The sequence below is a fragment of the Canis lupus genome, chromosome 20 (genome assembly GCF_011100685.1).
Source record: "Canis lupus familiaris isolate Mischka breed German Shepherd chromosome 20, alternate assembly UU_Cfam_GSD_1.0, whole genome shotgun sequence".
Lineage (NCBI taxonomy): Eukaryota > Metazoa > Chordata > Mammalia > Carnivora > Canidae > Canis > Canis lupus.
In genome coordinates this window covers 33130037-33155559 of record NC_049241.1, presented here as the reverse complement: position 1 = coordinate 33155559, position 25523 = coordinate 33130037, and the positions used below count along the sequence as shown (strand labels likewise).

The 25523-nt window shown below is 40.1% G+C and overlaps 1 protein-coding gene and 1 pseudogene across 1 annotated transcript; both read left to right on the top strand.

The window, feature by feature from the left end:
* The first annotated feature begins 7181 nt into the window (after nucleotides 1-7181).
* Nucleotides 7182-13385, top strand: PDE12 (phosphodiesterase 12). The gene is made up of 3 exons (XM_038566104.1): nucleotides 7182-8617; nucleotides 9946-10024; nucleotides 10577-13385. Exons 1-3 carry the CDS (start codon nucleotides 7289-7291, stop codon nucleotides 11017-11019), a joined length of 1851 nt encoding a protein of 616 aa, XP_038422032.1. The 5' UTR covers nucleotides 7182-7288; the 3' UTR covers nucleotides 11020-13385.
* Nucleotides 13386-20294: 6909 nt separating this feature from the next.
* Nucleotides 20295-21339, top strand: LOC106560112 (annotated as a pseudogene).
* Nucleotides 21340-25523: the final 4184 nt, after the last annotated feature.

Genomic DNA, 25523 nt, shown 5'->3' with positions numbered 1-25523 from the left:
CAATAAAGAGATTTTGTAAATGCAATTCAAATCCTAGTAAATTGATGTTAAAGTAGGGAGAGTATCTGGGTGGGACTGACTCAATCAGTGGAAATCCTTTTAAAGAAAAGGTTTAGGCACGCACTGAGTCAGACTCTAAACAGCTGGTTTATAATTGCTCTCATCTCTGGATCTTCCCTTTCTGACAGCCTGCCCTAAGATCTTGGACTTGCTTAGCCAGTTCCCACAACTACATAAGCTAATTCCTTGTAATAATTTTAAATATATATACATTTATATTAGCTTATATATATATATCAGTACATACATCTGGATAAATATAGGGGATATGTATAATCTACTGGTTCTGCTTGCCTCATTAAACCCTAATAACAATGTATATCTTTTATTTTTATTTTTTGTATATCTTTTTATATAGCTTTATATAGGTATAATTTAGGTACTAAAAGTTTTTACCATTTTAAATTCTATAATTCAATGATTTCTTTAGTAAATATAGAAAATTATACAACCATTACCAAGATCCAGATCTAAAACATTTCAATCACTTCAAGAAGTTCCCTAGGGCTATATGCAGTGAATCCCCACTCTCACTCCCAGCCCCAAGCAACCACTGGTTTGCTTTTGGCCTCTATAGGTTTGTTAAGTTCTGAAAATTTCATATAAATGGAATAAAAAAGTATGTAGTCTTTTGTATGTTGTGCCCAAGATTGCGAATCCAAGAAACCACCAAGGAGCCAACACCGATGCAAGCGCATGAGGGTTTATTAGCAAGCTCGAGCTTGGGTCCAAGTATACCCGACACAGCAGAGCAGGGACTTGGACCCCGAAGTGGGTTACAGCTGGGTTTTTTATAGGCTGGTCTAGGGGATTTTCAGAAGGGGTGGAGAAATTTCTCAAGTTCTATTTACATTCTGATATGGGGCTTTCAAGGGCATTGAGCTCTTTTCTCATTCTAATATGGGACTTTCTACCATGGGCGTGGGCTCCGTTGTCCTTCTGATATGGGATTCCCTGCCAAGGACATTCTGCAGTTTTTCCCGTAGTAAAGTTCAGCTCTTATTCACAGGGGCCTAAGATGGCTGTACTTGTGCTAATGCTAAACTTTAGGTGGGATGGCCTTAATATTTCTCGGCCTCCACATTGTATTTGGCTTCTTCCACTTAATAACACGTTTGAGGTTCACCCATGTGAGGTATGTAACAGAAGTTCATTTTTATTGAATAGTCTTCCATTATATGGATATATCGTATTTGGTTTATCCATTCACCAGTTGACAGATGTTTGGATTGCTTCCAGTTTGGGGCTATTATGAATAACCCTGACATGAACATTCATGTACGGGTGTTAGGATGAACATACATTTCTATTTCTCATCCATAGAAACCTAGAATGGAACTACTGGGTTGAATGGTAAGTCTATGTTTAACCTTTTAAGAACTGTCAAACTGTTAAAACTGTTTTCCAAAGTGGCTGAAAGATTTTATATTCCTACCAGCAACATATAAGGGTTCCAACTTCCCTGTGTGTTTGCCAACACTTGGTATTGTGTATCTTTTTTATTACAGCCATTCTAGTGGACATATAGTAGTATCTCATTGTGTTTTTAATTTGCATTTCCCTAAATACTAATGATGCTGAACACCTTTTGTTTTAGGATTTTTTTTCTCCGTTGGCACCCATGGTTCTTGGTCACACCTAAGAATGAAGAGGTAAACCAGACAGAGTGGTAGGCAGCAAAGCAAGGTTTATTGAATGATAGTACAAAAACTGAAAGAGAGGGGACCCCAGAGGGTTGCCACCAGAGTTTCTAAGTCTAGGGTTTTGTTTTTTTTGTTTTAAGATTTCATTTATTTATTCATGAGAGACACAGAGAGAGAAAGGCAGAGACACAGGCAGAGGGAGACGCAGGCCCCATGCAGGGAGCCCGACGTGGAACTGGATTCCGGGTCTCCAGGATCACACCCTGGGCTGCAGGCGGCTCTAAACCGCTGTGCCACCGGGGCTGCAGTCTAGGGGTTTTTATGGGCTTGTTAGTAGGCTGTTTTATTTTATTTTTTTAAAGATTTTATTTATTCATCCATGAGAGACACAGAGAGAGAGAGAAGGAGGCAGAGACACAGGCAGAGGGAGAAGCAGGCTCCACGCGGGAGCCGGGTGTGGGACTTGATCCCAGAACTCCAGGATCACACCCCAGGCCAAAGGCAGGCACTAAACTGCTGAGCCCACCCAGGGATCCCCAAGCAGGCTATTTTAATCTGATTAACCCTTCCCGTGCCTGTCATCCTATCAGGTTTTTGTCACCTATCTATCACATGGAAAAGGGTGGAGGGCTCCATCCAGGGTGGTGTAAAATCCTTTTAAGGATGGTTTCCTCTTAGGGCAGGGGACGGGGAGTGGAGGTTGAGGGGCTTGTACCTGCCTGCCTTCCAACTATCTTTCATCATTTTCATGTGCTTATTATCCACTAATGTATCTTTTTTTAAAATAATTTTTAAAGATTTTATTTATTTATTCATGAGAGACACAGAGAGAGAGAGAGAGGCAGACACACAGGCAGAGGGAGAAGCAGGCTCCATGCAGGGAGCCCGACGTGGGACTTGATCCTGGGTCTCCAGGATCAGGCCCTGGGCTGACGGTGGCACTAAACCACTGAGTCACCCGGGCTGCCCCTAATGTATCTTTTTTTGATAAAATGTTTATTCAAATCTTTTTTCCATTTTTAAATTGGATTATTTAACTTTTTATAGTTATGAGTTTTTTATAATTTGCAAACACATTCTCTTGATGTACAGCTTTTCATTTTCTTTTTTTTTTTTTTTTTTTAGCTTTTCATTTTCTTAATGGTGCCTTTTGAAGAGCAAAAGTCTTCAATTTTTTTGAAGATTTATTTTATTAGAGAGAGAGAGAAGAGGGGGTCAGAGAGAGATGGAGAATCCAGCCGATTCTGCCCTGAGCAAGGAGCCCAATGTGGGGCTCCAGTCCAGGACCCTGGAATCATGACCTGAGCTGAAAGTCAGTCGGTTGCTTAACTGACTGAGCCACTCAGGTGCCTCCAAAAGTCTTCAATATTTATAAAATCAAACTTAAAAAAAATTTTTCTTTATGGGCCATGCTTTTGAGATTATTATATATGAAAGACAGATGAGGTCAAGATCTCCTGTTTTCCTCTAGCTCTAGGTTTTACATTGAGTATGTATCTAAAGGAAACAATCACTATCTGCACCCCCATGTTCACTGTAGCATTATAACAGCCAAGACATGGAAGCAACCTAAGAAAGATAAACGAATAAGCAATATGTGGTATAAATAGATATAGACATAGATATTGGAATATTACTCAGCCACAAGAAAGGAAACCCTGCTATCTGTGATAACATGGATAGACATTGAGGTCATTATGCTAAGTGAAATAAGTCATACAAAGATAATTACTGCATTACCTCACTTGTATGTAGAATCTGAAAAAAGAAACTGAACATATTGGTGGTTGCCAGAGGAGGGAGAAAAGGGTAGAAGGCAGGAGAATGAAAAGAATGGGTAAAGGTGGTCAAAAAGGTAAAAACTTCCAATTATAAGATAAAGTTCTGGGAATATAATGTACATCATGGTGAATATGGTTAACAATACTGTATTATATATTTGAAAGTTGCTAAGAGTAGATCTTAAAAATATATAACTATGGAGTGATGGATGTTAACTAAATTTTTGTGGTAATCATATGTATATACTATTAAATCATTACATCATACACTGTGGACTATTACAGTTGTAAGTGAATAATATCTCAATAAACCTGGAAAAATTGGGGCACCCGGGTAGCTCAATCGGTTAAGCGTCTGCCTTTGGCTCAGGTTATCATCCCAGGGTCCTGGAATCAAGCCCCGCAACAGGGTCCTTGCTCAGTGGGAAGCCTGCTTCTCCCTCTGCCTCTGCTTGCTGTTTCCCCTTGCTTGTGCTTTCTCTTGCTCTCTCTCTATATCAAATAAATAAATTTTAAGAACTGGAAAAATTAAAAAATGTTAAGGAAACAAAGATACTGGTTCTCTAAATAGAAAGCAAATGAAAATGATCAAATTTTGAATTTATAAGGAAGTAGCAGATTACCACGAAGTAGTATCACCCGGTACTACTCAAAATTTCTGAGCACTATCACTCAAAACTATAGTACCATGTTGACCTTAAGTAAAAAAGATAAAGGTACATTAATAATCTATACTGTTATCTACCAATGTTATTAATCAAGGTGAAGGTAATCATAAGAAACTAGTCTTCACATGCTGTTTGCAGATATACGTATAAGTAAAAAGAAAACTCCACCAACCTTAAGCTTTTGATTAAAGTTAGCTTGTGTTTCTTGATATGGACTGAGAATGGCAGAATAAAATGATTTTTATTAGCTTTGGTATCAGGGGAAGCATAGTATTGGTTCAGTCTTCTGACCTCAAATTTTAATTGTATAATGTATACAATTATAATTTAGCCTCATAAAAATAGAACTTCAAACACATGACTTATTATGTATTTTTTTTGACATGTATTATTTTCAAATCTGTTAAAGTTCTAATCACATTTTCTGTGGGAAATTGTGACTTTCATTCACTTTCTCTTGAAAGAATTAACAAGATAGTGAAAATTTAGCTGCGGCACAAGAGTGCAAGAGCACACGGCTCTGAGGGTTCCAAACAGACCAGGTTTGACCACCCATCCCAGACAAACTCCAAAGGCAGACAGATGAGTGGTGGTCAAACAAGAAAGGAATTTATTTCACTAAGGCCAATACCAGTGGCTTCAAAGATGGTCTCTGAAGTACTGACAATACCTCTAGGTTTACACCAGGTAAATGTGGAACAAAGGTCAGGGATACATGCAGGTGGGCAGTAAAGGCCAGAAGGATCATGGTCTAGAGGTGGGGACTTGCTGGCTCAGAGCAATTCTTACTGCTTGAGGGAGTAGTTTTGGCTCCTACCACAAGATACGCCTGCAGGGTCTTTGGCCTGTGTAAAGAGATAAACTGGAAGGAAGAAATTAGGAAGTTTGAGATCAAAACAGAGGTAGTTGAAATCCTCTTTCAAAAAGAGGAAAGTACTGAACCATGGGAATACTATATTCCTGTTTGTGTAAACAAATAGGAGGAAGGTATATGTTCATAAGTGGGACACCTGGGTGGCTCATCAGTTGAGTGCCTGCCTTCGGCCCAGGATGTGATCCTGAAAAGGTAGGATCGAGTCCCACATTGGGCTCCCTGCATGGAGCCTGCTTCTCTCTCTGCCTGTGTCTCTGCCTCTCTCTCGCTGTGTCTCTCATGAATAAATAAATAAAATCTTAAAAAAAAAATAAGTGTTTGTGTTTGCATAGAAGCAGAAGTAAGCTACAGAAGTAAAACATGGGTATGTTTTACTCTTTCATAAAATAATATTTTATATATATATAATATGATAAACTAAGAGAAGTATGACACGTATAGGCACTGTCTCAAAACTATGATGAAGACTGCTGGGATCCCTGGGTGGCGCAGCAGTTTGGCGCCTGCCTTGGGCCCAGGGCGTGATCCTGGAGACCCGGGATCGAATCCCACGTCGGGCTCCTGGTGCATGGAGCCTGCTTCTCCCTCTCCCTGTGTCTCTGCCTCTCTTTCTCTATGTCTATGAATAAATAAATAAAATCTTAAAAAAAAAAAAAAGACTAATTGTTAAATGAGATCGGTTTGATTGAAGGAAACTCACATTTTTCTGGTAGGACTTCTATCTTTATATAGGCTGAGTTAAGATTGAGTTCTAAAAAAAAAAAAAAATTTTGAGTTCTGCAAGGCTGCATGAAGGAAAATGCTGTGGATAAGAAAAAATGCCATTTCAAAACTCCTATTTGCTAAATGAAGTACTATCAACTGGACTACCAAGACTTATTTTCTTTCTTCCTAGGTTAGTCAGTTGATACAAAGCAATGACTTTTATATCTAATATTGTAGCCTCGAACTGCATATACACTATCAGTACCCAGTCGCTGTATTAAATATTTGGTAGGTGGGAGGAGTGGAGGACAGAAATACAAATTTCAAGTAATTGCAAAATTCATTCTTTTAGAACACAGTTCAAAATGCCTGTTTTCAGGGATCCCTGGGTGGCTCAGCGGTTTAGCGTCTCCCTTCAGCCCAGGGCGTGACCCTGGAGTCCCAGGATCGAGTCCCACGTTGGGCTCCCTGCGTGGAGCCTGCTTCTCCATCTGCCTGTGTCTCTGCCTCTCTCTCTCTCTGCGTCCCTCATGAATAAATATAAAATCATTCATGCTAGAATGCCAGAAAAGCATTCTAGTTGTAGGATAAGGTAACAGTGGATACAAATAGATCATTTACGGGCAGAAGTGATTTCTCAATTTGTCTTTGAATCTTCAAGGTTGTATTGTTTTTTTGTTGTTGTTTTGTTTTGTTTTTTCAGTTAATCACCGATTATTCATTCTATGCAACACAAAAATCACTCTTGAAATACTTTCTTCATTTGCTGCCCAGTGAAGCTACACTTCTCATTTCCTCTTACTGGCCGTTCTCAGTCTCCGGCCTCGTCTGGGTGACCTTGAGCAGGGAACTTAATCACCTTGTAACCACACAAGACGTCTCCGCTCCCTACAGGGTCGTTCTTGGATAACGCTCGTGGTTACGAAGTACCACAAAGAGGGCCTCCCTGGGTCTGCGCTTGGGTCAGCCTGAGGCGAACGCACCCACACCTCGGAAGAGACGAGCAGCAGTGAGACCGCTGTGGAGAGGAGCTGGGCAACGCTTCCCACGGCCGCGGCCAGGCGGGCAATCCCGGAGGAGCTCTCCACGCCCTCGCGCAGCTTAGCGTCCGGGGGCTCGAGGACGAGGCAGGCGGCTGGACTCCACAGAAGGAGCCTCCTTCCCGCGGGAAGCGGAACCCTTGACAACGCCCCAGCGACTTCCGGCTTGGCGCGCCTCTCCTTCAGTCCCATAACTGCACTTTCGATTAAAAAAAAAAAAAAAAAAACAGTAAATCTAATATTTCCCTCTGGCACCTCTATAGTTTCTTGATTTTCCACGCTTTATGGCTGGATTCTAAGATAAAGATTAAACTGGGAGGGATTAAAGACAGGCGTGGCTTACGGAGGGGGGAGGAAAAAGGAGTAGATAAACCGGCCTGGCGAAAGTGCAGAGCAGGAGCATCCGGCACTCTCCCCGCCCCAACCGGAAGTTGCAGGACTGAATGGATCTCCGAGCCGGAGGCTGCACCTTCTCAGTCTTTATGTGACGCTTGGCGGCCGCCAGGCTACCAGGTTCATGTGGAGGCTCCCAGGCTCCCGCGCCGCGCTTCGTGGGGTCCGCACGGCGGTGGAGCGGCACACTCGGGCCGAGGCGGCGGCGGCGGCGACGGAGACGGCGGCGGGCGCCATGGAGCGCGCTGTAGTGCGTTGCGTGCCCTCGGAGCCTAAGCTAAGCCTGTCGTTCGCGCTGGCCGACGGCAGCCACAAGAACATGCAGCGCGACCAGAGCGAGCCTCTGGGTCGGGCCCTCAGCCGCATCGCAACCAACGCCCTCAAAGGCCACGCCAAGGCGGCTGCCGCCAAGAAGAGCCGGAAGAACCGGCCAAATGCAAGTGGCGGCGTGGCCTGTGCGGGGCCGGGGCCGGGGCCCGGGCCCGAGCCGGCCGCGGCCTGCGAGCCGGTGGTGAAGCTGTACTACCGGGAGGAGGCAGTGGCGGAGGATGTGCTCAACGTGGACGCCTGGCAGGACGGTGCGGTGCTGCAGATCGGCGATGTCAAGTACAAGGTGGAGCGCAACCCGCCGGCCTTCACCGAGCTGCAGTTGCCACGCTACATCATGGCCGGCTTCCCGGTATGCCCCAAGCTCAGCCTCGAATTTGGGGACCCCGCCAGCTCCCTCTTCCGCTGGTACAAGGAAGCCAAACCCGGAGCGGCAGAGGCTGAGGGCGGGGGCCCCTCGTCATTGTCTCCCTCTTCACCCTCTCCTAGTTGGACGGAGACGGGTGTCAACGAGCGCGTCTACACGCCGTCCAATGCGGACATCGGTCTACGACTCAAGCTTCATTGCACCCCAGGCAATGGGCAGCGCTTGGGGCCAAGCAGGGAGTTGGAAAGCGTGTGTCCCGTGGAGGCTGGGCCTGGCACCTGCACCTTTGACCACCGGCATCTCTACACCAAGAAGGTGACGGACAACTCTCTAATCCGCACGGTCTCGTACAACCTCCTGGCCGACACGTACGCCCAGACTGAGTTTTCGAGGAGCGTCCTGTACCCGTACTGTGCCCCTTATGCTCTGGAGCTCGACTACCGTCAGAACCTTATCCAGAAGGAGCTCACCGGCTACAACGCTGACCTCATCTGTTTGCAAGAGGTTGATCGCAACGTGTTTACGGACAGCTTGGTGCCGGCCCTCGAGGCCTTCGGACTGGAAGGCGTGTTTAGAATCAAGCAGCACGAAGGCCTGGCTACTTTCTACCGAAAAACCAAATTCAGTCTTCTCAGCCAGCATGACATTTCTTTCCATGAAGCCCTGGAGTCCGACCCACTTCACAAAGAACTGCTGGAGAAGCTAGTGGTGTACCCATCTGCGCAGGAGAGAGTGCTCCAGAGATCGTCTGTCCTCCAGGTGAAGTACCTCTGCCATGGTCTTTACAGACCGGTGGGTTTTTAGGGCCCTGAAAGACCCTTCAAATTTTACTGAAGGGTGTTTGCTCTTGTGTCTTCAGCACAAAAGTTAGCTTTCATTCATTCTTTGAGCAAATACTGAGCACTTTTAGTGTTCCAGGCACTCTGCAGATTGCTTTTAACAAGAGACCTTCATGGTGTTTAGTCTATTGGGAGAGACACATGCTGAATACAAGAATATAGTAATAACTAGTAATTTCTTACTACTTGCCAAGCACTGTGCTGACATATTTTAAAGCAGATGGCTAAGTTTACTTATCCACACAAGTGGAGGGCAAGGATTTTTACCCAGTTAATTATATATTTTATCATCACTGACCAGGGTGTTAAGCTGCCTTGGGTTTTTGTTTGTTTATTTTTGTTTTGTTTTAATGAGATCTTTCCATTTGTTTTGTGTTTTTTTAGATTTTTATTTATTTATCCATGAGAGACACAGAGGGGCAGAGACACAGGCAGAAGAGAAGCAGGCTCCATGCAGGGAGCTGGATGTGGGTGCCCATCCCGGGCCTCCAGGATCACGCCCTGGGCTGAAGGCGGTGCTAAACCACTGACCCACCCGGCCTCCTTGGTTTTTATTAAAGATTTTCCTTGTTTGACAGAGCACAAACAAGCAAGGGGAGCAGCAGAGGGAAAGGGAGAAGCAGGCTCCTTGCTGAGTGGAGTCAGAGGGTGGTGGGCTGGATCTCAGGACCCCAGGAGCATGACCTGAGCCAAGGGCAGACACTTAACTGAACCACCCAGGCAATACATAAGCTGCCTTAGGTTTTAAAAACATGTTATTTTTATATTTGTCCAGAGTTTTCAGATAACTGGTTTTGTTCATAGTAAGATTTGAGTAGCTACTTTCTTTTTTTTCTTTTTTTTTTTTTGAGCACCCAGTGTGTTTCATTCACCTGTGTAAGCTCATTTCAGTTGAATCAATACAACAGTCCCCCTTGAGGTGGATGATAGTGCCTTTAACCAGTGACCAAGCTGACTTAAGGAAGAAAGTCTCTCTCCATGTGACACTGCTGTAAATAGGTATTCCATCTAGGTGGGTCTAGCTCCAAAGCTGTATATATTGGACAGTTATTTAAACATGGTATGCTGAATCCTATATTCATGTGCATCCTAAAACTTCTTGCAAAAGTTAAATTTCATAATTGTGATCATACTTTCCAGTCAGGGTAGGTTATGAAATGTTGGTTCATCATATAGGCTTAGATTTTTTAAAAATATTCAGGAGATTGACAGTTAACAACTGAATTCTTGGCACTTTGCTTATTTTAGGTTTCTGTTCTTCAGTCTACAAAGGACTCTTCTAAAAGGCTATGTGTTGCTAATACCCATCTCTACTGGCATCCAAAAGGTAGGTTTTAGTGGTTTTCACAAGTGACGTAAAAAACATGGGTAACTTAAGGTCAATAAGGTTGTTTACTCACATCTTTTTTCAGTTTTTTTTTTTTTGAGGTATAATTAATTGTACCTCATTGGGTGACAATTGTCATAACTGCATCCTATAGGTTTAAATATAGGTACAGCATAATGATTTACATATATTGCAAAATGATTGCCATAAGTTTAGTTAAATATCCATCACCTCATAGAGCCAAAAAAAATAACTTTTTCCTTGTGATAACTTTTTTTTCTTAAAAGATTTTATTTATTCATGTGAGACAGAGAGGCAGAGACACAGGCAGAGGGAGAAGCAGGCTCCATGCAGGAAGCCCAGTATGGGACTCGATCCTGGCACTCCAGGATCAAGCCCTGAGGCGAAGGCAGCCGCTGAACCACTGAGCCACCCAGCCATCCCCCTTGTTATAACTTAATATCTACTCTTTTAGCGACTTATAGATATGCTATATATCATGGTAACTGGTCATTTAAAAGTTCTTAACATTAGTGTTTTCTGTATTCACAGGTGGGTACATTCGTCTCATTCAAATGGCAGTAGCCTTGGCTCACATTCGACATGTCTCATGTGACCTGTATCCTGGCATACCAGTTATATTTTGTGGAGACTTTAATAGCACCCCATCGACAGGAATGTATCATTTTGTTGTCAATGGCAGCATTCCAGAGGATCACGAAGACTGGGCTTCCAATGGGGAGGAGGAACGGTGCAATATGTCCCTTTCCCATTTCTTCAAACTGAAAAGTGCTTGTGGGGAACCTGCTTACACAAATTATGTTGGTGGTTTTCATGGATGCCTGGATTACATTTTCATTGACTTAAATGCTCTAGAAGTGGAACAGGTGATTCCGTTACCTAGTCATGAAGAAGTTACCACCCATCAGGCCTTACCTAGTGTTTCCCACCCCTCTGATCACATAGCACTTGTATGTGATTTAAAATGGAAATAGATTTGTTTAATGTAATGTAATTTAAGTCTGCTTTAATAGGAATTTAATATGAATCAAAACTATGTGTAACCTTCAAAGAGGAAAACTAGACCGACACCAAGGCAAAATGTTATTCTAGTTCCAGTGTCTTCATTACACGACTGTTGATAATATTTGCAGTTTTTCCACTTTTCCTTTTTTTCCTGTGTTTGAAGGAAAAACAAATATATTTATAATTCCCAGGAAGAACATTGAATTATGTACATTTTTATAAGTACCTTTTTTTTTTAGCTAGGAATTCAGAATTTTGTAAAAATTTGAATGATCCTTTAATTTTTCTATCATAACATTTCGAATCAAATCATGTTTATATAATTAGGGGGAAATGCATACAGGTTAAAGTGAGAAGCCAGTGTCTAACACATTGAAAGGAGTAACATTAGAGTCTACCTCTACCTCAACTTGGTTAGCAATTTAATGCAACTTTAGAGCTTTAACAATTAAAATATGCCATCACCAATTGTTACTGCTTCTCATCTTTACTTTTTCATAAGCCATTTTCATTGTTATTTTTAGGATTTTACTCTTTAGTGTATGGTACAAATGGACATTTGTATTCTTTAACTGTAGCTCATTTGAACTTTTAGGATGGAAGCACAATTTAGTATTCAAAGTAAATAGCAACATAATCAACTTGATCCCATTTTCTTTAATCTTGCCCATGAAAAATGTTCATAAATCAATAGGGTATTTGACTATATGATATTCCAGAGGACAGCATAATAGATTACTTTATGTGAAACTGCCTACTGATGGGGCTTGACATTTTGGGTGAACCACTGAGCATTTCTATGTTGGAAGTATTTTTGAAATTGTTGGTTTTTATAAAAAGGAGAAAGTTGTGGGGCTTTTGAGCATTTCTGAAATAAACTTTTTCATAGACTTGAGCATTATAATTTGGGTTATAGGAAAATATTGTATATATAATTTATATACTGTAAAAAGAATTTAAATATGAAGCCAAACTTTAACATTAGAAATTACAGTTTTACTGATTAGTTTCTAGCCTAGGGTGGTAACGGCTCTTCTAACTCAATTATTACCATAATTAGCTGTTACTTTTTGATGTTCAGGATAACTATAATATCTCATATTTCTGCATTTAGTTTCATCTCATATTTCTGCATTTAGTTTCTATAGCTTAGATATTAAAAGCCCATCTACATGAAGAAGAGTTCTGATTTTCCAGTCATGAGAATTTGTCCCAAATTCTTTACTAATCTCTAAACCCAATACCATAACAACTTTTGTCTTTTTGATAAAGTAGGCTGTATTTCATATTCCGTTCCCTATCCAATGTATTGTTAACTCTTAGCAAGTTTGAAAATGAGTTTTAGGGATCCCTGGGTGGCGCAGCGGTTTGGCGCCTGCCTTTGGCCCAGGGCGCGATCCTGGAGACCCGGGATCGAATCCCACAGCGGGCTCCCGGTGCACGGGGCCTGCTTCTCCCTCTGCCTGTGTCTCTGCCTCTCCCTCTCTCTCTGTGTGACTATCATAAATAAATAAAGAAAAAGAAAATGAGTCTTACTTACAGTTCAGTTTGAACCTTGAAGTACTTAAAATATTGGAAGGGAAAAATTAAAGTGGCAGTTTCTTGGGATCTTATTTAGAAAAAGCTATAAATGAAAAATTGATGCTACCGAATTGTGCCTTCCTAAATAACGTTTTTGAGAGCATTTTATTTAACAGCGGTTTGCAAATACATGAATATATTAAAGCCAGAATCTTGATTCTTTTGCAAAATACATACTTTCTTTTTAAAATGTGTTTTTGGTCTGCTTTCAGACATGTTGACAGGACCTTAAAATAACTTGAGAAAAAACAAGGTTTGTAAAAGCAAAAAATTGAGAAACATTTTGAAAGAAGAAAGTGTAACATACTTATACCCATAAGGAAAACCTTCGGATTCTGTATTAGCACTATGGCTAATTAGATTGAACTCTGGTCAGAAGAACTACTCACATTAAGCATTCCATGTCCTGAATCTTTAAATTTTACATTTACTGACTAAACAGTATGATCAGATTATATACCAGCATTTCAGAATAGTACAATGTAGGATATTGTGATTTGCCATATACTCTGATCATATCTCCAGTATACAGAAATATTAGTATAATTGGAGTCCAAAGGTGGGGAACACTAAGAAAATTGAACAAATAGGATACCAGAATTACCTTGTATTCCTGAGTTAGAATGAAATGTTATTCGGAAATGTTTATGTGCTTAAAGCCATCTTTGTGATTGAATTTTTCTTTTACATTTGGATTTTTAAATGCATTTAATAAAGTGTGGAAAGTGTAGGACCTCTTTCTCTGGTGAACCCATTTTATGATGTCACAAGTTTTTGCCTTAGGAATTAACGTTGCAAAATGTCATGTTATTGATTTTAAAAGGCTATTATATAGAACACTGTCCTGTTAAATGAACTCTTCAACAGTATCCACTGCAGGCATGCTCTGGTAGTTCATAAATTATTAGCAAAAAAATCATTTCTGGCTGTAAGGTGATGTTCTTTAAAATTCTGAATATCAAAATTCAAATTTCCAAGTATTTCAGTGGGTGGTGACTTTTCTGAGAGAACTAGGCCTGATTATCAGAATGGTGTGGTGGTTTCAGTTTGGAGATGTATCTGAGAAACAGTACAAGGGAGAGGGTCCAAAGAACATCATAGGAAGATCTTCCTGGTGGAGGGTGACACCATTAGATTTCCTATTCTCTAACTGCGAAACAGGCAGAGTTTCTTTACAACCTGGTTTGAGGGGAAACCAAAATCCCTCTTAATGCAAGTTAAAGATCTGCATTACTAGTTTATCATAAAATCCACATGACAACACAAATAGGGAAAATCTTTCCTCTTAAATTATAGCCAATACTAATTCTCTAATCATAATTCAAAAACATTTAAATATTTTGAAAGTTTTCGTATTTTACTCTAGTACTAGAAGGAAACACCTAGATTTCATTTAGGGAACGAAACAATTTTAAGATGTTTAACTGATCTGGGTAATCAAATTATGTGGTCCCACTTCATGAGAAAGCACATGCTTTAGCATTGAAGGTACTAGAGCCATATTGGGTGGTTTTTTAGCACTAACTTGAGAACAATAGGACTTTTGAGATAACACCAAAACATTTTTTAAATTGTAGTGAAATTCACATAAAATTAACCGTACGATTCCAGTGCATTTAGTACGTTGACAGCCTTGGGCAACCATTATCCCTATTTCCAAAACATTTGCATCACCCCAAAAAGAAATTCTGACCCATTAAGTAGCCATGCCTTATTTCCTCCTCCCCTCCAGACACTGGCAACTACTAATGTGCTTTCTGCCTCAATGGATTTATTTTGGATATTTCAGCCTTTTGAGACTGGCTTGCCTTTAATTACCTTAATGTTTTAAAAACTTCCATGTTTTAAGTACCAGTACTTCATTCCTTTGTATGGCTGAATATATTCTATTCATTTTGTTTATCCAAATGGACGTTTGGGTTGTTTCCACATTTTGACTTATGAATAATGCTCCTACGAACATTCATGTACAAGTTTGGGCACCTGTTTTCAACTATTTTGGTTATATATGTTTCGAGAAACTGCCAAAATGTTTTCCACAGTGGCTACACCATTTTACATTCCCACCAGTGATGTAAGAGTACGTTTCTCCATATCTTCACGTGTTTTGGATTATAGTCATCCAAGTGAGTGTGGTCCTCTACCAATACATTTTTATCTTTATTGCAGTCATGAACTAGATTATTGACAATGGATTACCCAACTCCTATTTTTTCCAGAGAGCTCATCTTCAGCAAATCCTACTTAATCTTACAAGCTTGTCAAATTGCAAAGGTCAGTCTCATTGCTTCTTTGGAAGAGATTTGGGGGGGGAAATTTACAAAAGTCCTGGAGTGTAAATAATTAGAAAGTTTAAATAGCCTAAAGAAACAAACAAAAAAAGGTCACTTTAAAAATGTGGGCCTAGGGTAGCCTGGGTGGCTCAGTGATTGAGTGTCTGCCTTCGGCTCAGGACATGATCCCAGCTGGAGTCCCGGGATGGAGTCCCACATCGGACTTCGTGGGTGGAGCCCGCTTCTCCCTCTGCCTGTCTCTGCCTCTCTCTCTCTCTGTCTCTCATGAATAAATAAAATCTTTTTTTTAAAAAATGCTAAATCTTTTAGTTCAACTCCTGATGCCACCTTCAATATAACCTACCAGCTGGATTCATGCTTCTATAACAAGCTCTCTCAGCTGTTAAAATCCATGTTCATGTTGTCAGACTTAGGTTGTTACTCATAATCTTCAATTTCCTTGAGAAACTTCACTAAAAACAATCACTCATTTCCATTTTCTGTTTCATGTAAATTTTATGTCAAAGAGTTAATATAATGCAATCCATTTGGCCCAGTAACTCATTTTAATGCTGTTATCCTAGATTGTTGCTATTCATCTTCTTACTGTATTTGAAGTATTCCTAGTTTACATTTTTGGTTTCCTCTTATTTCCGTTCTTGAAACTGAAAATGGTTCAGTAGGCAATTGGAAGGCTTCATTTGGCATTCTTATATTGGATGAACAATACACTTTTAAAAGAGTATTACATTTAATCTCTATTTTCCCTGTAGAATAGTTTGGAGAAATGCTGTATCTAGAGATGAAAGCATTTAGAAATAAAGCTGGCCTTTCTCAGAAAAGCTGGGTTAAGTGTAGTGTTCTGAATATCTTAAACCAAAGAAAAGTATTTCTGCTGAAGCTGTAGAATTTTTAAGTATTCTAAGTAATTGAATTATATTACCTCTTTCATGTCCTTTTATTACATCCCTTTAAAAAAATCTGCCTTTTTGCAGTCTGGCTTGTGTCATTTTTCTTCATCCTAAAGGAAAGAATCTCACAATTCTTTGGTTCTTCAATCTAAAATTGATCTTTATTTTTTTTGCTCCAAGAGTTTTTGTCACTGCATGTGAAATCATCAAAAATTGTCATCAGAAACAAACCCATACTCATTACCAGCCACTCCCCACTCCCCCTTCTTCTCAGCTCTTCCCAACCACTTACCTACTTTTTGCCTCTATGGATTTGCCTATTTTGGACATTTCATATATATGGAATCATACAATTATGACCAGCTTTTGTGACCAGCCTATTTCACTTAGTATGCTGCTAAGGTTCTTCCATGTTGTAGTATCAATACTTCATTCCTTTTTATGATAATATTCCATTGTATGGACATACCACATTTAATTTATCCATTTATCAGTTGATAACACATGGATATTGGGATTACTTCCACTTTTTGGCCTCTCTGGATAATGCTGTACATTTGTATACAAGTTTTTGAGTGTACATGTTTTTGAGTGTACATGTTTTCATTTCTCTTGGGCATGTATCTAGGAATGGAATTGCTGGATCATATGGAAATTAATCTTTTGAGGAACTGCCAGGCTGTTACCCAAAGTAGTTGCACAATTTTGCATTCCCACTGGCAATGTATGGGGGTTCCAATTTCTCCACATCCTAACAACACCTTTTTTGGTTGTTGTTGTTTTTTATTACAACTATCTTAAAGTGGCATCTTACTGTGGTTTTGATTTTCATTTACCTGATGGCTAATGATGTTGAGCATTTTTTATGTGCTTATTGGCCATTTGTATATCTTTGGAGCCCATTTTAAAAATTGCATTGCCTTTTTGTTGGGCAACCCTTCCCTCCCTTTCCTTTCAAAAATCATCATTCCTCGCCTCTTCAAGACAAGGCAGGGGATAAACTGTGCAGTCTGTGATATATACATCTGTTACTTGAATGGCACTCAACCCAGCCCCCAAGAAAGAGCCACTGCCACCAAAGAATTGGTCAGTTCCTGAGAGCCAACTTCCTGCCTGCAGATGGCAGTGCTAAGTCCCCAAACACCAACTAGTCCCCAAACACCAGCTGAATGCTTAAATGCCCAATATAATTGAAAGTACACCATGAAAACAATTGGAAAGCTCTGACAAGGTCAGGAAGACACCTTACTCCACTGCTTTTTATTTTATTTTAAAACTTTATTTATTCATGAGAGAGAGAGAGAGGCAGAGACACAGGCAGAAGGAGAAGCAGGCTCCATGCAGGGAGCCTGACGTGGGACTCCATCCAGGTCTCCAGGATCAGGCCCTGGGCTGAAGGCGGCGCTAAACCGCTGAGTCACCTAGGCTGCCCCTCCACTGCTTTTTAAAACACAAAGTACCTCTCAAGTGTCTACTAACTAGTACAGCTGCCTTAATTAAATTTTTTTTTAAGAGAGGGAGGGCTCGGGGAAGGAGAGGGTGAGAGGGCGAGAGAATTTTAAGCAGGCTCTCCGTCCAGCATGGAGCCTGAGTCAGGGATCCATCTCACAGCCTTCAGACCATGACCTGAGCCAAAATCAAGAGTCGGAAGCTTACCTGACTGAGCCACCCAGGCATCCCTACCTTAAGTATTCTTTACCTGAATCCAGATTATTACTTTTGCTATTGATTTCTCAGAACTTTTGTTGCTAGAATGTAACCACTTAAACTTTTTTTTACCTGGCTTGTGGAAATAGGGATAAAGGGATATTTGTAAGACAGAAACATAAGTAGCCAAGTAACCTTCCAGTAATGGTAACTTCCTTTAAGTTAGGCACACTGAATACACTGTCATGACATATATGCTAGAAGAAGAAATTTAAGAATATGCTGGGCTTAATTCTCAGGAGTAAATTTTAGAACCAAGTCCTGATCAACTCCATGTTTATATTAAGTTGCCTTTAATGTAAAATACCTAGATTGTCTGAATGATATTACACATTAAGACTATTATTTCATTCCTATGGTTTTCCTAAAAATAACTAAGCTGGCAACATAAATAAATGTCATTTGGGAAAAGATTTTGTTGCGCCAATACTATCTCAACACTAACTCTACTGATCTTGGGAAAAGGCTGGTAGTAGATTATTTCTAGTCATTTTCTCAGAATTCAACCATCTGAATAGGTAATCAGATTCTTTCTCTGAATCATTACTTTCTCCCTATACCAGATCTTCAGATAATGTATTTGACAGATATACCAACTATTTGCTCTTTATAACTCAATCTAAGTTTTCATATAAATTCTACCAAAGTTAGTAAATATTAGTTAACATTTACATTATTGAAACATCCAACATGCTACCAACAAGCACTTGTTTCTAATGATAAGTCAAAAGTCACTTTTACCTCAATACCAAGAGTGAGAACTTCTACATTTAAGGAAGTTTCATCTAGCTTACATGAATGCTGGACCAGAAACCAGATGTGCTAGATGAAACTTCCTGGTTTCTGGTCCAGTATGCATGTAAGTAAGCTTGGAAGTTGCCACTCTGTCCGAATGAGATGTCAAAAACCAAACACACTGAAAAATCAACTTTTCTTAGGTCCATAAGAGAAATGTCACAGGGCAAACTGGTGCCCCCCAGATTGGAGCCCAACAGATGAATACAGAGAATCACAACCTGCAGAACAAAAATCTCTGTGGGAATCAGTGCCAGGGTAGGGACACTTGAACCGTAACTGAGGAATTGCTAGAGACTCGGTATGGCCAACCGAGTAGAACTCCAAAGGCCCCCACACATTTGTGAGTTTTACCTCCTGGACCTCTACCAGCTTCTCACTGTGAATATTGAAGAAAAATTTCATGCTTCCAGTAAAGGAAGGGGAAAGAAATGACTTAGAAATATGCCAGAGCACCCTGTTTTTAGCAAGGCCTGCTCTCAAAAAAGTAACCAGGACCTAACTCATACGAGGGTTTTATCAGAGCCTAACTGACCTGGGTGCGGCAGATGGGGGAGGGAAATACTTAACTCCAGCCCACTTTAGGCATCCTATCCCACCTAAGGGGGAGAAAAAAAAATTGAGAAGTACATGTGAAGTTTATAGTTCAGTACTGAGACATGAGTCTCAGTAAAATACTGAGACCTAATCCTAAGACTATAAAAAGTTTCCCCTACTCCCACACCTACTATGACATTACTGAAGGCCTATTTGTAGCAGTTCCTTTTACCTGTACATCATGTTCCTTTTACTTTTTCATCAGCAATGACAAAGAAGGAAGGAAGGAAGGAAGGAAGGAAGGAAGGAAGGAAGGAAGGAAGGAAGGAAGGAAGGAAGGAAGGAAGAAAGAAAGAAAGAAAGAAAGAAAGAAAGAAAGAAAGAAAGAAAGAAAGAAAGAAAGAAAGACAAACACTAAAAGGCAAAATACAGGGGTGTCTGGCTGGCTCAGTCGGTAGAGCATGTGACTCTTGATCCCAGGGTCATGAGTTAAGCCCCATTTTGGGCTTAGAGTGAACTTAATACACATATACTTAGATAAACAGATTAAAAATACATACATACATACATACATACATACATACATACATAGCAAAAACCAGTTTGATGAGAGAGCAGGCATTGGAACCAGACTCAGATGAGGCAGGGATGATAGAATTATTGGACTGGGAATTTAAAACTGTAATATGGTAAGGGCTCTGATGGATAAAGAAGACAATATAAAGAGCAGATAGGCAATGTTAGCAGAGATGAATTCTAAGAAAATCAAAAGTAAATGCCAGAGATTAAAAAAAATTGTGACAAATGAAGAATGCCTTTGGCGGGTTAGTTAATAGACTAGATATGGCTAAGGAAAGAATCTCTTGAGAGTAAGGATATTGCAACAGAAACCTCCAAAACTTAAAAAGCAAAGGAAGGGGGGAAAAAGACTGGAGAAGGGGTCAAAAACCAAAACAGAAAAATAATACCCAAGAACTGTGGGACAACAACAAAAGGTATAACATACACACAATGGGAATAACGAAGACAAATAAATATTGGAAACAATAAAGACTGAGAATTTCAACCTAATGGCAGGTGCTAAACCACATATCCAGGAAATGCAGATAACACCAAGCAGGAGAAATGCCCCAAACCCTACATCTATACCTATTGTTTTCAAACTACTGAAAAAGATGAAAAAATCCTAAGAGAAGACAGAAGAAAAAGAAAACACCTCATAAGAGCTACATCTGACTTGAAACCATGCAAGCAAGAAGAGTGGAGTGAAATATTTAAAATGTTGAAGAAAAAAAACCCACCAAACCTAAAATTCAGCACTCTGCAAAATTCTTTCAAAAGTGAGGGAGAAACAGACTTTCAAAACAAAAATTGAGAACTGAGAGCCGAGGATGAGTCCAGCCCGGAAGCTGGTGTAAAGGCTGCAGGGAAGCCCCGAACATGTGAAATCCCAATGCCAGACAGCCAGGGCCGCATCCATATCCCCCTAACGTCGGGTACCCTGGAGGTGCCAATCCTGCCCATCCGCCACCTGTGAATCCCGCCTACCCCCCGGGCCCCTATCCAACTCCCCCAGGGGCTCCCCAGGGGAATCCAGCTCCCCCCCACCCCCCGCAGGCCCCCTTAACCTGCGCCACCACCAGGGTACCCTGGATGCCAACCCACGGGTCCCTACCCACCTCCCTACCCACCACCTGTTCCTGGCACCTGGCATGGGAGGACCGGGAATGGTGATGGACAAGAAGATGCGGAAGAAAATGAAGAAAGCTCATAAAAAGACGCACAAACACCACAAGCATGGCAAGCATTCCTCCTCCTCCTCCTCCTCCTCCTCTTCCAGCAGTGACTCTGACTGAATACAGGGTCTGGAGCCTTCCCTCAAGCCTCTCCAGTTCTGCTCTCCCATCAAGCTTCAAATGGCATCTTGTACGGGGGAAAATTAGCCCTTGTGCCCCTTCTCCCTCACCCCCCCACTCTGAGCCTTACTCTGCTGTTCAGCCCTAACTGGCTAGGGAAAATGAGCCAAAGAATTGCCATAGGCTAGCAAAGACCATCTTCTAACTACTTGGAAAGACCTTTTAGCTGATGAGCTTAGCAGAATTATTTTTTTGAGGCTGATGAGACCTTTGAGTTAAATGCTGAAGATGAGTTTAAGATCTGTAAAATGAGATTTTTTTTTTTAACTTTCTTTTGTAATACTTGTAGTTGGGAGGGGTTGTGGAAATTTAATTATAGAAGAAAAGAAACTGCCGTTTTGTAATGGTGGCTGGCATACTTTGGTGATTTAGTGGCAAATAGATTTCCCACCAGCCTCTATTGATTGTACTAACTGTAAGCCTGCTGGGAGGTGGAGTCCATTTGGTTCATAAGCTCTACCTGCCGGTTTGGAATCTAATCTCACTTCTTAGCTCAGTAGGCTGGCTCAGGGCCTTCTCATTCTCCAGCTCTCAGCCCAAATAAAGCTTTTTTTTTTTTTTCCTGGAAAAAAAAAATTGAGGGAATTTGTTGCCAGTAGAACTGTCCTTGCAAGACATGTTAAACTCTTTAGATAAGAGGAAGAAAATGATACGTCAGAATCTTGATTTATATAGAGAAACAGTATCAAAGGAGTAAGTGAACGTATTAAAAAAAATCTTTGATTAATTGATCTAAGAGACAAGTCTGTTCAAAAGAACAACAGCAGCACTGTGTTTGACTATGTATGTTTATTTATGTGCTTATGTATAAGTGAAATAAGTGACTGCAATAATGTGAAGGATTGGAAGGAAGAATGATGATTATTTTGTTGTAAGGTACTCCACACTACCCATGAAAAACATATTATTATTATTTGAAGGTGGACTTGGAATAGTTGTAGATATATATCACAAAATCTAGGGCACCCACTAAAAAAAGGTGGTTTTTTTTTTTTAATAAAAAAAGTATAACTGAGATGAGAAGACATATACTGCTTCTCCCTCTGCCTGTATCTCTGCTTCTCTCTCCCTCATGAAGAAATAAAATCTTAAAAAAAAAGCTCAATTAAAACCCCACTAAAAAGGCAGAAAAAAAAAAGTGGAAGGCAAAAATAGGAAGGCAAAACTGTAAACAAAGAACAAGGGCAACCATTAGAAAAATCACAAATATGATAGATATTAATCCAGGTAGGTCAATAATCACTGCAAGGCCAATTATCTAAATGTACCGATTATCATACAGATTGTCAGGTAGATCCAAAAACAAGACCAAATATATGTTGCCTACAAGAAGCCCACTTTAAGTGTAAAATAAAGACATACATAGGTTATAAGTTATCAAGAGTATGAGAAGACAAACCAGAGTGGAAAAAAATGCTTGCAAAAGACACATCTGATAAAGGACTATATTCAAAATAGACAAAGAACTCTTAAAATCCAATGAGCAAACCCAACCAAAGAAATGGGCCATAGATCTCAACCTCACCAAAGATATAGAGATGGCAAATAAGCGAATGAAAAGATGTGCCACATTTTATGTCATCAAGGAAACCGAAATTAAAATGAGATACCACTACACATTTATTAGAATGGTCCAATCTGGAATACTGACACCAAATGCTGGTCAGGATGGAACTGCAGCAACAGGAGCTCCCATACATTACTGGTGGAGACACCAAGAGGTATGGTGGTTTCTTAAAAGACTAAACACACTTGTACGTACAATCTGACAATCATGCCTCTTGGTTCTTACCCATAGGAGTTAAATACCCATAGGAAGTCTGTGCACACAGTATTTGTAGCAGTTTTATTCATAACTGCCAAAACTCGGGCTCAGCCTACTGAGTCCTACAGGAGATAGATAAGCTATGGTATAGAAACTATTAAACTATGAAAAGACATGGAAGAAACTTAAATGCGTATTAAGTAAAAGAAGCCAATCTGAAAAGGCTACATCTTGTATTCCAACCATATAATATGAAAAAGGCAAAACCACAGAGGTTATAGAATGATCAGTGGCTGCTAGGAGTTGGGAGTGAGGGAGGGATGAAGAGATGGAACACAGAGAATGTCTAAGGAAGTAAAAATACTCTATATACTGTAACAATGGATACATATTTTACATTTATCCAAATCCCAAAAAAGTACACCACCAAGAATAAACCCTGATGTAAACTTGGATTTGGGGTGATTCTATGTCAATATAGGTTCATCAGATGAAACATGTACCACTCTGATGGAGAATGTTAGTAGGGGGGGGGTGTACATGCATGGGGGTACAGGCTATATTCTTTTGTCAACTTTCCTGTAAATCTAAAATTGCTCTAAAACAAAGTCTCAAAAAAGAAAAAAAGTAAATGAAGATACCCCAGGCTAACACTCATCAAAAGAAAGCAGAAATAACTATATTAACTTCAGATAGACTTCAAAACAAGGAAAATTGTCAGGGATAAAGATAAATGATAAAGGGGTCAGTTCTACAGGACAATTGTTAACATGTATACACCTAACAGTGTCAAACTATATAAGGTGAGACAAAAACTGACAGAATTAAGGAGAAATCTGAGTCCAAGATGTCTCTGTGACTGATCCAGTAAGCAGAAAATCAGTAAGAAAGTAGCTGAAACCAACACGAACAATCTAATGGATTTAATTGACATCTATAGATTATTACTTCATCAATATTCCAGTAGAATACACATTCTTTTCAAGCTCACATGGAACATTCACCAAGACTTTTGTGGCTATAAAATACACCTGAACAAATTTAAAAGAGAAATTTTGGTGTCTGCATTCAGGCCATAATGAAATTATACAAGAAATGAAAAACAAAAAAACAGCTGGAAAATCCCTACAAGAAATAAAAACCAAAAAAACAGCTGGAAAATCCCTACTTTGCACACTTTAAATAATGCATGAGTCAAAGAAGAAATCTTAGAGGATTTAAAATATATTTTGAACTACAATAAAATAAAAACATCAAAATTTGTGGGAGGTAAAGAAGGGCTTAGCAGAAAATTTAATTCATACATTAGAAAAAACCTAAAATCAATCATCTAAGCTTCCACCTTAGGAAACTAGAAAACTAAGAGCCAATTAAATCAAAAGTAGAATAAAAATCAGCAGGTATCAATGAAAAAAAAAAAAGAATTCAAGAGAGAAAATCAATCAAACCAAAAGCTGATTCTCTGAAAAGGTAAAATGGATAAGCCTCTAGCCAGACTAAGAAAAAAAAGGACACAAATTACTAATATCAGAAAGAGGGGACATCCCTATAGATTTCATGGACTTTGAAATAATCAAAGTCTGACCCCAGTGGCAACTGACTGGCTCAGTAGATAGAACAGATGACTCTTAATCTCAGGGCTAGGAGTTCAAGCCCCATGTCAGGTGTAGAGATTAGTTAAAATATTATTTCTTAAAGATTTTATTCATTTGAGAGAGAGCTGGGGGGAGCAGAGGAAGAGAGAAACCCAAGGCGACTCCACGCTGAGGGCAGAGCCTGATGCAGGGCTTGATCTCACAACCTGGAGATCATGACCAGAACCAAGACCAAGAGTCGGATGGTTTATCGACTGTGCCACTCAGGCACTCCTAAAAAAAAAAAAAAGAAAAAAAAAAGTCTCACTCCAATAAATGATCTGAAAGTGATTATTACTATATGAGATTTTGTACATATGCTAAAGAAAACTGGACATCTCAATGAACAAGACATGAATACTCTGGAAAATTAAAACATTTTATTTGTATTTTCAATTAAGAATACGTAAGATTGGGACACCTGGGTGGCTCAGCGATGGAGTGCCTGCCTTCAGCCCAGGGCATGACCCTGGAGACCCAGAGTCAAGTCCCACATCGGGCTCCCTGCATGGAGCCTGCTTCTCCCTCTGCCTGTCTCTCTGCCTCTCTCTGTGTCTTCTCATGAATAAATAAAATGTTAAAAAAAAAAAAAAAAGAATACGTAAGATGAGGGGGGAAAAATCATGTAAACACAAACCTGTAGCAAAATACCAAGATACTACATCACAGGAAAGCAACTCAATGACAAAAAACAATGGGTGTATTATGCCCGCTCCGCCCTCAAAAAAGCTATGGTTCGAGGGACAGAAAACAGATAATGCATCTATCCTCAACTCCAATGCTGCTGCTCATCAGCCTTTAAGAGAACCACAATTATTCTTCAGTTTCTCTAGTGACATACTTAACAATTATTTGACAGAATACTTTTTCATCTAGGGATATAATCAACTGTTCTGTATAATAGGGGAGGTCACAGAGGCCTCTTATTGATTGACAACACTAAGGTTAATATTTATGTGAACAGTAAGCATTTTTTTTTTTTTTTTTGGTGAACAGTAAGCATTGAATCTTGATGGTGTCAAGTATTTCCTAAGAGTTCTGAGCATGTAAGTTAGAACAGTGATAGTGATTTTCTAAGTTCACATTGTTTGCAAAGAATGTTAAAACACAGGGAAAGGCATTATTGGGGTTATCTCTTATACTTTTTCCCAAAGAACTTATTTTTTTTTAAGGGGGGGGAGAATTTCTCAATTTGCCTTTAAAATCTATTATGTAATTTTTTTAAGGTTTTATTTACTTACTTGACACCATATGGTGTGTGCCCCGACGCCACTAGGTGCCCTCAGCGCTACCAGCTGACCCCTCCCCTGATAGGGCGTGCATGCAAGAGGAAGCATGAGAGGGGGTGGGGCAG

What these genes read in the sequence shown, in the direction of transcription:
- PDE12 (XM_038566104.1), top strand. Translation starts at nt 7,289, where the DNA reads ATGTGGAGGCTCCCAGGCTCCCGCGCCGCGCTTCGTGGGGTCCGCACG. An exon ending in AGAGATCGTCTGTCCTCCAG is followed by an intron (nt 8,618 to 9,945) that starts GTGAAGTACCTC and finishes TGCTTATTTTAG; the next exon opens with GTTTCTGTTCTTCAGTCTAC. An exon ending in TCTCTACTGGCATCCAAAAG is followed by an intron (nt 10,025 to 10,576) that starts GTAGGTTTTAGT and finishes CTGTATTCACAG; the next exon opens with GTGGGTACATTCGTCTCATT.